This window comes from Pristis pectinata, chromosome 11, assembly GCF_009764475.1.
Source record: "Pristis pectinata isolate sPriPec2 chromosome 11, sPriPec2.1.pri, whole genome shotgun sequence".
Taxonomy (NCBI): Eukaryota; Metazoa; Chordata; class Chondrichthyes; order Rhinopristiformes; family Pristidae; genus Pristis; species Pristis pectinata.
The window spans coordinates 24,409,509-24,421,877 of NC_067415.1; the positions used below are offsets into that span (position 1 = coordinate 24,409,509).

The 12,369-nt window shown below is 39.6% G+C and overlaps 1 protein-coding gene across 9 annotated transcripts in view; it reads left to right on the forward strand.

Moving 5' to 3' along the window:
* Positions 1–12,369, forward strand: part of LOC127575827 (stAR-related lipid transfer protein 13-like) — a 425,779-nt gene that overhangs the window by 385,428 nt on the left and 27,982 nt on the right. For all 9 annotated transcript variants that reach the window (XM_052025973.1, XM_052025972.1, XM_052025971.1 and 6 more), the window contains 3 exons: positions 4,387–4,450; positions 6,920–8,310; positions 10,726–10,905. In XM_052025973.1, coding sequence (XP_051881933.1) covers positions 4,387–4,450; positions 6,920–8,310; positions 10,726–10,905 — 1,635 coding nt within the window. The remainder of the gene's footprint in view (positions 1–4,386; positions 4,451–6,919; positions 8,311–10,725; positions 10,906–12,369) is intronic.

Below are 12,369 nucleotides of genomic sequence, written 5' to 3' on the forward strand. Positions count from 1 at the left end.
GACATCCTGTATGAACTGCACTGAGGAGGCATGCATAAGGAGGTGCACACTGTCTCATCAGCAATGTGATCATTTATCTTTGTGATCAGCTAGAGGCCTGCAGCAGGCCAGGCTGGGCACTACCTGCACCAAGTCAAGGTCACCCAGACAGTTAAATCTCTGGTTTCTTCCGAAATTCTTCTGATGTTATTAACAATTCCAATTGGTCTGCTTTGCACATGGCAATTTCTGATGGGCTACCTGTGATGTGACATTAATTCATTTAAAAAGACTAGATTAGCATTGAAATTATGGTTTCCACTATGTTATGATGTCTGCAGCCAGTTTATTGAGAACTTAATCACTGTTGTAATGTCAGTAAACGCAGTAGCTTATTTATGTGCAGTAAGATCCCACAGATGAGATAAATGATCAGATCACATTTTTCCATTAATGATTGAGGGTAAAATATTGGACACAACAGAATGAAGAACTACCATGCTTTAATCTGTGATGCTGCAAGTATTTTTACATCCTGAAAAGACAGCCAAAATTTAACATCTGAAAGACAGCAGCCAGCAGTGTTCCACAGGAGTGTCAGTCTGAAATACAGCCTCAAGTCACTGAAGTAGGGCTTGAATCTACAGCCTTCTGGCAGTGTTACCACTGAGCCAAAGCTGATACTAACCTGCCTATAAAGTTGGATTGGAGGAAGAACCTGCCTTGTCTATTACCAGTAGGTGCTGTACAACTCACAGGCCATGCGCATAACCCTGCATGTATCCAACAACCAGGAATGGGTTTCTGTTTGCTTATGGTTGAAGCTGTTTGCCTTTGGGTAGTAGGTGATGCAGGTTTTACCAGTGTCCCTGTAGTGGTTGAAATTTTCACTGTTCTGACAACCCACTTCTTTCTACCCAGACCAATGAGTATCCCCTCATGGTTCATGGCTCTGGCAAAACAAAGGACCAGAGAGAGGACAACCCATTAGCATCCTGAAGTGACAGGTTCACTATCTTGATAGGTCTGATGAAATTGTTGAGTTCAGACGAGATCAGAATGTCCTGAGGTGGCACAATGGCACAACAGTTAGTGCTGCTGCCTCACAGCTTCAGGGACCTGGGTTCAATCCCGACTTCAGGTGCTGTCTGTGTGGAGTTTGCATGTCCTCAGAAATGTATGGGTTTCCTTGCACATCCCAAAGGCTTGCTGATAGGTTAATTGACTACCATAAATTGCCTTGGTAGATATCAAAAGAAATCAAAAAAGAGAAATTGGTGACCATGTAAGAGAGAATAAATTGTAGGGAATTGGGATTAGAGGGAATTGTGCTGATGGGATTGTTCTGCTGGGAGTTGGCACAAGCTAAATGTGGCTACCTGTGTTGCAATATGTAAGGATTAATTGTTGTTTGCTGTGTGCTCTACAATCTTGCACTGCAAAGGTGATCTGAGTGAGGAAGCTTCTTGCAGAATGGAGAAAGTTGAACAAAGGCAGTGGATGATGGATCGGAAGAGCATGATTTAGCACTGCTGTAAGGTGGCAAATTAGGAGGAATGTTCCTCTGACCCCTCTTTTGTCACCCAGACCACCAAACAACCCCAGCACACACCTTCAAGGTGAGGGGTGCATGAACTATGTGTGGAGAGGGCCAGATTGGGAGTCCTATCGAGGGCCCCTGGCAAAGTCCTCATCCCTGTTATTCCGACCGCATACTGTTGTTGGACTTCTCGTGGAGTTCAGCAGAACAACGATATCCTGCAGTTTTCCCACAGTTCTGATGGGAAATCGGGGTGCTGATCTTATGGAGAGGAACAGCACAGGGTGAGAGTGGTAAGTATCTGGTGTATGAGGTTCCTGTGAACTAAAAGAATGTACTGCTGAGGCTTTATAAGGCGCTGATCTCTCTGCATTTGGAATACTATGTGCAATTTTGGGCCCCGTATCCAAGGAAAGATGAGCTAGCCCTGGAGAAGATCCAGAGGGGGTCCACAAGAATGATCCTGGGAAGGAAAGGCTTAACCTATGAGGAGCGTTTGATGGCCCTGGGCTTGTCCTCGATGGAGTTCAGAAGGATGAGGGGGGACCTCATTGAAACCTACCGTATACTAAAAGGCCTGGATAGAATGGACATGGAAAAGATGTTTCTACTTGTAGGAGAGTCTAGGATCCAAGGGCACAAACTCAGAATAAAAGGACGACTCTCTAGAACTGAGATGAGGAGGAATTTCTTCAGTCAGAGGGTGGTGAATCTGTGGAATTCATTGCCATGGAAGGCTGTGGAGGCCAAGTCATTGGGTGTAATTAAGACAGAGATTGATAGGTTCTTGACTGGTAAGGGGGTTAAGGGTTACAGGGAGAAGGCCAGTGAATGGGGTTGAGAGAAAAAAGTCAACCATAATTGAATGGTAGAGCAGACTCTATGGGCTGAATGGCCTAATTTGGCTTCTATATCTTATGGTTCTATGGTCGAATTGAATTAACTTAAACTTTATTTAATTGTTAGTTTAAATGTTTTAATTGTTCCCAGTTTTATTGATTAGTTTTAATGTGAAATATATTTTAAATAGGTTTCGAATAGGTTTGTGGTACTCGTAGACATTCAAAGTCTTGACAATTTTGATAACCAGTAAGTGTGGGGTATGACTTAGCCACCTCTCAAAGCAATTTTGGGAACAGAGTTTCATTTTTAGCAGGAAAACCCTTTGCATTGCAGGGTCTCTCTGGGAGCCAGCTTCAGGGAGCAGGTCATGACTGTGTCAGTGCACCTATAGGAGCAGCGAGTGCACACAGCCCACCACCAGCTGAAGCCCCACAATGCATGTTGTGTACTAATGTGCTGGATCAACAGCCTCAATCAGGGCAATTTCATTGGTGTTCCTGGCACAGGACTATGGAGGCCTACAGCACAATAGCACCAAAGCAAAGCATTTTACATCACTATTCCAGAATACAGCAGTCTTCATTTAATGAATGGTACATGAATTATGAATATCTACAGTTACTCTTGTGCAAACATCTTATCTGTCTTCAGTTCTTTATTATTGAAATGCCCTTATAAGGTGGTTCCCCAGGAAGGGAAAGGCAGGTCAGTGCATATCAAATCAATTTCTACCCCAGATTGGCAGTCATTTAACATTAAGCTTATTTTTCCAGAGTAATGCCCATCATTAGAGATTATCGATTTAAACTGGAGATTGAATGTCAATCCAGATGAGTGATTGCTGTTTCAATGATTACTTTTCTACTACCATCTTCTATTAAGAGATGTCTCTTTAATATAATAAATGTTTTCTCTTCTGATGTTTGCACATGTGCTTTTAATAAGCCAGGTTTAAATTTCTGTCTTGTTCTGATTTCAAGTTCATTGCTGCACAAGTTTATAACCCATGGTCATGCTGCACCACCCTGTTTGATTCCTTGCACAGCAGACTGATGCTCACAGCAGGCAAGCTCCCCCTTCATTAGTGTGTACCCTCGCAGGTCTTTGCATTTGTAATGTGACACAGCACACAGATGTGATCACCAGACTACACCGCAGCAGTCATAATGGCATCTGCGACAGAGAGAAAGCGTTTGTCTTTTTATCCATCCTTTCACATAAAGCTTTATTTTTATTTTAATATGGACTCAAAACACTTGACATTCACCAAATTTGGGAGAATTACCTCAATATGATGATTTTATTAAACACATCTGAATGTCCTCATGATAAGTTCTCAGGAGATGTGTTTTACACACAGCCACAATGTTTATTCAATTCCAGTCAGCAGTTTATACTGATTTTATGGATTAGCATTTTATAGGGTGCTAAGAGCGTTTGTGATGACATTGATCTGTCTGAGTAGCTTAGAAAGGAGGTGCTCATCAGTTCATTGTTTCTAATGTTCATCACACGCTCAGTAAAGACCATTGCCTCTCAGTTAGCACTCAGTTAATCAACTGGACTGACCTTGGTAGGAACATGGCAACCACACACTCTGAAAGGCAATTGGCAGGAAGAACAATTGACATTAGCAGCTGCAGTTGCAGTAAAGGTACCAGCTGATCAATATTTGCTGAAGGTATAGGCTAGAAAAATCCACACCCACAGTGCTGGTGCTGAGAGTACCTGAACAGAATGGTAAGTAGGATGTTTTATCAGTGTCTCCACTGACTGGCTTATTATGCAGTCCTGCGATCTGTGCTCTATCCGTCAACAGCTTAAAATGTTACAGTACAGTTGAAGATTTTCCTCAGTAATTCAACGTTTTGATTTTTTTTGGAAATGGAGCAGCATGTCTTGTAGTTAATAATAGCAATTAATTGCCTCGAGATGTTTTTTCAGTCCCAGCTTTTGACTTAATGAGTGAAGATAATTGCAGTGAAAATGGAATTTTAATATATTGGATTTTGGTTGATTTCCAGGCGACTGAATACATTGAACAAGTGCACTTCTATGAAAATAGATATCAGCCTTCCCAAGAAAAAAGTAAGGACATGTCTCTTATTTAATTTCCTATTGGCATGTGTAGCTTCAGGCAATGTCTGGTATTGTAGAGAATAGTCTTAAAATAAACCATTTGGGTACTACAGTGTTAGAAGTGGTTTATGGTGCTTATGAATGATGTCAGCAACAATTTTGCAGTGTTTGCTCAGCAGCATTGCAATTATAACATGAACATTACATTTCTTTCTCGTGAGTTTGTAGTACAGTTTCTACTGTTTTTAGAGCTGCTGATCAGCGTTATAAATCTGATCTTTAACTCAAGATGGCTGGGGATTGGGTGGGGTCAGATCCAAAGCCACTTTTGCATCCTGCCTAACTTTAACAGTGCATAACATCTGACAGAATGTAAAATTGGTGTTCTCCTTCTATCCTATTAATTATTCCACTGAAGGTACAATAGGTCTTGTGGCCTTGTGATAGACAAAGGAAAGGCACAACTAAGAGGTCTGACACTCCATTATAAATGCACCAGCATAGTACTTCATGAAACTGGACTCTATATTCATTGCAAGCCCTGGAAATGTGAGAGGTAGAACTGTAATGGTAGAAGAAGGAAAATATCTGTGGGAGCCAGGGTTTGCCAGACTGAGTCGTGCTTTCACCTACATCATTGGCATTAGATAAGTCTGTGGAAGTATTTTTTTAAAAAACAGAACCAGAATGTTAGAGCATGCTGTGAATGGAACAGAAGAGGGTCAAACAGCTGCTTATACTGCTCAGAACAGTCTGGATATTTAATATGATTTAATTGATACTTTTACAATTGACAGTGATGTTAATGACAAATGGTCAACTGTGAAAGGTGGAATAAGGAGGCACAGTATAAATGGTAGGAATATACTTTCAAACCTCACTGAAACTTTTCGTGAAAGTCATTATCCAATTAGATTTCTTCAGATAGGTTGCTGATGATTTTTATTATTTACTCACCTGAGCAACACTTGATATCATTACATTCTAGTTCACACTGAGAGCATCATGCCTGCAGTTGCTCGTACTCTCTGGTGTCCAGGTACCTTCCTGCTCTTTGCCTCTGCCAGTTACTAATCAGTAGCACCCTCCCAGAGATGAGGCATAAAGAGAAGTCTGTTGTTATAATTTTGCTAGGAAAGAAGTTAATTATTAAAAGGAAATAAAAGTGTAGAAATGAATTTTAAACATTGAAGATAGAATATTAAACAGGATGGATTTGCATGGCATCCCTATTCACCCTCAACCTCCTATTTATTCTGAGCAGGGCCAGTTTAACAGTGAAGTGTCTGTATATAGTCACATTATTGCAGACCTTCAATTCTGGAATTCACTTTTATTCCATTGTTAAGAAATTTTCACTTTAGTTGTTGTTATCAAACAGCTAGCTGTAAAAGAAGGCAGTTATTGACGAACTTGAGCAATGCAATCTTTACACTGTTTCCTGTCAAAAGGAAGCTTTAAACAGCGTTTTCAAAAGAAGACGCTTCCAGGATATTGACACTTCTTCTATTTCTGAAAGGCATTTTGAAGGGTCATGTCAATACTGATAAATTATCCAACTCCTTGCAATTATATAATAAACTTCACCAGAGTAAACTGTCCTAAATGTCTTCACGGAAATTAATTGGATAAAATTTGATATTTGCCCATATATAGAAATGACAGGGCAGGTGACTAAAAGCCTGCTCAAAGTGTTAGATTTTAAGGAGTGTTATTAAGTATGGAGAGAAAAATAGAGTTGCAGAGAGTTTTAGCAAAATGATCTGAGAGCTTGTAGTGTAAGCCATTAAAAAGATCGACTGGTGGTGGGGAATGGGGATGGTGGGGTTCAATGGAAATCCAAATGCACAAGAGGCAGGTCAGCATGTAGCCACCATTTTGTCTGCTGACACCATTAGTTTTACCAGTGAAGCACAAAGTGTGTAATAAAAAGAAATTGACACAGAGTTAATGACAAATTTCATTTAACCTCTATGAGCCACATTTAATCTCTGCACCTTTGGGAAAAGGAGGCAGTAATAAAGATTATACAGAGGGGAAATTTGTAGTTTTCCCCAATTTTATTGTTTTATTTAGTTTTCTAGATATTGAATATTTTGATTATCGTGGAATTATACGTGCAGTAAAAGTTTACAGATCTAATGAAGGGTTATCTAAATGGAGTCACTTCAACCATCAAACCCAATAGGACCTAAAGACTTTAGGCAAGTTGTATCAGAATCAGGTTTATTGTCACCGACTTGTATGACATGAAATTTATTGTTTTGCAGCAGCAGTACAGTGCAAAGACCTTAAAATTACTATTTGTAATAGTTAATAGTTGGTTCATTATTTCATGTTGTTTCATAAGACATTTTTTTATCTCGGCTTCCTGTATGCACAACAACTGAACAAACCTCAGAGAGTATGTTTATCTTGCAAAATCTTGTCACTTAATTGAAGGAAAAATAATATTCATAATTTGCACTGATGTTTCAGAGTGAAGACTCCGATGAAGAGGACTTGTGTGCAATTAGTGACAAATGGACCTTTCAAAGAAGTAGCAAGAGATGGTCAAGACTAGGCGACATAGATGTACTGTTTCCCAGGCAAGATGGCCGCACATCTACAGGAAGCATGAAACTAAAAAATACAACTAGCAGTGAGAGCGTGCTTACTGATCTTAGCGAACCTGAGGTCTCCTCCATTCACAGTGAAAGTAGTGGAGGAAGTGACAACAGAAGCTTGGCTGGTAGAACTGTCGAAACAAACAGTGCAACCACAGAACACCCAGAAAGTTCTGTACGGAACTGCGCTGAAACCACAGTAATGCCAGGCTCCATCTCACTGAATAGTTCATTCCCACAGACCGCAAAAGACATTACGAACTGCAACTTTGGTGTGAAAACCGAAAAGAATGCAAGAGTGAAAGCTAGGAATCTACTAAAGCGTATGGAAACATTAAGACCAAGAGCTTCTCATAAGTTAAAGGGATCGATGCGATCTGGAGCTTTGGTTATTAGTTCGCCTGTACTTCAACAGGAACCAGAGTCGCTGAAGACCATGCGTTGTGTGGAGATAGTCAATGGAAATCTTAATAGTTTAGCAAAGGATTCAACCAAGAGTGGATTTTCTTCATCTACTCAGTCTAGTAGCGATAGCCACTCAGAAAACAGTGGTAGTGCGGTAAGTACACCAAGCTTAAAATCAAGGAAAAGACGCTTTGCCAGCAAGCGGAGTGGCATGTATCTCGAGGATGTAGACATCATGTCAGGAACAACAATGAAGCAAGTGGCTGATCAAAATCGTAGGAATGAATTTTGTTCCCAGGAAAACCTTGTTGTTCACATTCCAAAGGATCACAAACCAGGAACCTTTCCAAAGGCACTTTCCATTGAAAGCCTTTCCCCTTCTGACAAATGCAGTCCTGTAAACTGGCGGACTGGGAGTATCTCTCTAGGTAAACAGAAGTGCAGCATGACCAAGCCCAAGAGCTGTTACCCAAGGGGAAGCAGAATTAGTATTTATGACAATGTGCCTGGATCCCATTTATATGCCAGTACTGGGGATTTAATGGATTTGGAGAAAGAAGATATTTTTCCTCACTTGGATGATATTTTGCAACATGTGAATGGACTGCAGCAGATTGTGAACCATTGGTCAAGAAATGTTTTGCCTGAAATACAGGATGATGAACTCTCAGTCTGTGAACGACAGTTCAACTCATCCAATCATTTGATGCTTGACTTTGAAAGACATTCTATGTCAGATGGTCAGATTACTCCCAGTGACCTTGATCGAGATGGGCATTCCCTCAATGAGTCTGAAGCAGTGGGAATGAGAGATCGGAGAGATTCTGGAGTTGGTGCATCTTTAACCAGACCTAGCAGGTTGGTAGCCAAAATAAGCTCATTTATACTGGCCTAAAAAGTGAACAAATGGAAAATAAGTCCCAAAGAAGAGTAAGGGTCAATTAATTTATTGACATTTTGGAAGTGTCATCCAATGAAAAGCAGCCCTAGTTAAAATGAGAATGGGGTAGCCTCCACCGTTTTGTTCCCTAAAACATTCACTTAATCTCCTCTTTCAAGTGGTAACTTGGACCATGTTGCACTTCAACTGAAACTCATCAAAATGGTTGTGATTGCTGGGTGTAGCAGGGAATATATTCTGAAGGAGATAATGATTCTCAGTCTATTTAAATTAGTATTGATAGACTTTCCTTAATAGGAATGAGAATAGCATGTCTCCTGGGAATTGGAATTTAAAAGACTGAAGCTCTATTTTCATTTGGATAATAAACTTTAGACCTGCAGGAATGATGGTTGAATCATATGGGTTCAGTTAGACATTCAATTAAAATGTCAATAAAGGTAATAATTGATTGCTTCATCTCCCTAGTGCTTCATTTGTGATATTAAAATCAAATTCAGTCTCTTAAGAAAAAGGTAAAATACTGGGTTTCATTTAAACCAAATTCAATGGGAGGAGAAATCCGTGGTCTCAGCTTTGCTGGTGTTGCCTCGAACAATTAATTTAAATAGAGAATTAAATTGTGTGGGGTGTAAAAATAGTGTTGCCCTTAATGACTGGTGGATTTGGTTGTTTATTTTGTAGTATTTCAAAGATGAATACAATTAGCATAATAAAATACTAGTGCCCAGAAATTGGATTTTAGTTGTAGTTGGTGCTCTATGTGTGGTGCTAATGCCATAGTGGAAGTCTTAAAAAAATCACAATGTTGGGATATTCTTGCTTTAGGAAATTGTTAAGGTAGCTTGCTCCCCTTTAATGAACATTAAAAACTGCTCTGCAAGTTTCACATGCAGTAGCTACAGTCTACACAGGCAGCTGATGCATCATTTGCTCATTGACCCATGGGAAGTGGGTCAGCACATTTAAAGAGATCTCTCCCGGGAGAATGGGGCTTATGGGGGGCAAAAGTGGTGGTGGTGGCGATTGGTTGACACTGCATCATTTCCTGGGATAGACCACCCACCATCAAATGTAGAGTGATGGTCTAGTACTGTCCTGTGATCACAGATTGTTCCAAGTCCCTGCAATCAGTAGCTGCTGTGTCACATCCACAGACCAAAGAGTCTGTGGAGTAAACTTACCATTTCAGGGAGACAGACTGGCATTGATTTTTTTATAACAGAAATGACAGAGGATGCTTTTCTTATGTATAAGATTATGTCCCAGGGATGATCACTTTAATTCATGCAGAGTTCACTACTTTTAGCATGGTGATCTCTTTTTTTTTGAGAGTTCTTAATGACTTTATCATGTGCACAAAATAGGATGGGGAAATGAAATGGTGGGTGTATGATACCAGGAAATGTCTGGTCCAATTTCTAATTTCCTGAAGGGTAGAACTTCAACAGGAACAACAACACAATCACTTCAAAACAGAAATAAACTCTGTTTATGCATGATTTACATATAAATAGGTACAAATGGATCCAATTTCTTGTCACATTCAATGGAACTCATCTCAATAAAATAGAATCAAATCCTTACTCGTTTGCTTAAGATATGCAGGTAATTAAAATTTAGTACTCAACAACTTTTTAGGCTCCTTTATTTCACTTCTGGGGAACACTATTGATTCAGAAATAAAACTATTAAACTGAAGGAAGGAGATGGTATACGTAACTGAAACCTTGACAAACAACTCTTTTGTCAGGTTGACATTTGGAGAGTGGAGAATCTGTCAAGGAGAAATCCAGAACCAACATGCAATGAAAGATGAATGTTTGCATTTATCTTCAGGTGCAATATTTTGTGGTTGAAGAGGAGTAATTTCTAAAAATTGAGATATGCTTCTGACTTTTCAGCTTGTTCCTCACAATGAATTAGATCACCATAGTTCAGTTATAGATTTATTGGAGGGCATTGTCTTCTAAATTTTGTACACCCTTCAACTTGCACCCTCAGTTTGGCTGCTGTTGTAGACCTAGGTGTTCCTCTTCCCAATTCAAGCAACGGGACAGAATTCAAGGTGAACACCTCACACCTGTTTCAGTGTACCTCATTGCTTTGGAAGTGATGTTGTACTGCATCTGCACCAAGAACACAGAAAGAGCAATGTAGTAGACACTCCAAAGTTCCAGAATGTGTTACCTGTTGTTTATCTTGGCAGAGCCAAATGTTTGAATGCTACATTACATCTGCAGTGGAACCTTAATGACAAAGTAATATTTTATTAATCAGCTCTAAGTTGCTGCTTATGGTTAATAATTAGACTTTTTTATTCAATCCAGTATCTAAATTTCATGCATCGTCTGGTTTAATAATTTTCACAGGCATCAGAGGTTGCGATGGCACAGTTTCCAGATCTCACATCGACTCAGTTTCACTTTAGCCTCACTGCAGATCAGCAACCAGTCAGCAGCTCAGCTCAATCTGCTGCAGAAGTTCTCTCTCCTTCGCCTCACTGCTATAATGGAGAAATATTCCATGTCTAACAAACATGGCTGGACCTGGTGAGTTTTCAGTTACCATAGAAACCAAAGGAGACAATAAAGCAAGAAACATTGGAGAAGGTGATCTGGAGGGAGGAGGGGAAATTAACATTTCAGACTTCCAGCATCTGCAGTTTTTTATTTTCATCCTTCACTTGAAGCAAGTTTTTAGGTGCAACCTCGGTTTCTCCTCAATGCAGTACGATCTCAGGCCCAAATTCTGTGCCACTTTGTGCGCAGAGGAATACTATAGTGTCTCTCCTGAACTTAATGTGCATTTGTTTGAGTGCCAAGTTTGGTTCCAGACAGTTGTATCTGTATAAAATGAATTAAAACAATCAAAGCCAATTTCATGGTGCACATACCGTACAGAAAGGAGATCTTCATAAAATGAAGAAAAAAGAAAGTAGTAATCACCGTTAAACTAATTGGAAACTATTTATTGGTCATGCCTGAGATAGTAACTCTGATCTTAGAAATAAGAGGGCTGTGACCTTAAAATTCATTTGTGGAGTGGAACCAGTTCTCGTCCTAGGCAAAAATAATACGTTTATGTGAAAACTGATTGTTAGATGTGATCAGCAGCATGATGTGCACACAGCTGCTTTGGGAAGTTGTAGCTTGATCCTCCGTGCAAGTGATGCACAGAAACCACGAGGCATGCAGCAATCATTTTCTCTTACTGGTGACACCATTTTCAGAAAGATTGGTTTGTGTGCAAGAAACCTTACAGTATCAGAAAGAGTAGATTGATGTGCATCTGGATCTTGCTTTGTTTCGATATATGAAGTGTACTCCAGTTAAGAAGCAATAGCCTCTAATTTCTAGTGAAAAATTGTAGTGATTACTGAAGAGATATTAAATAGTATTTCAACAGTACATTGACATTGACCACATGGCATATATGACAAAGTTAATAACAATGCAGCAAAGATCAAATGTAACATTTACTTTAAAAAAAGTACTTGAAAAACAAAAAGAAACAATGAAGGGACTTTGCTTTCTTTTGATACTAGGGCATGGGAATGTGATTGTTATGATGTACTGGGTTCTTCTAACTGTACTTTAACCTTAACCTGGACTTGGAACATCAAGGAAACCAATCTTTATTGTTGCAGTGGACTCTCTGAATTGAAGCATGGTGTACACAATGTTCCTTAAATTTCCAGCATCTGCAATTTTTTGATTTTTGAACACACAATGTTGTCACGTTAATCATGTGCTAAAGCTTCTTAAGGTAATAGTGACCCAACTAACTTTTAAATAACCATTGCACATAACAGCTAGGTTACATGAGCTATAGAACAATACACACAAGACTGTGGTGGTGAGGGACATAGAACTAGGCAGTTTAGGTATAGTGTCAGGAAGCATGTACTTCTTTACACCATGTGAAAATCTGCAACTCCCTCCTCAGCAACCTGGGAATTATAGTTTTTTGTTAGGTGAGGAAATTAGAATTACAGAAGGAAGGCAGGTAAATAG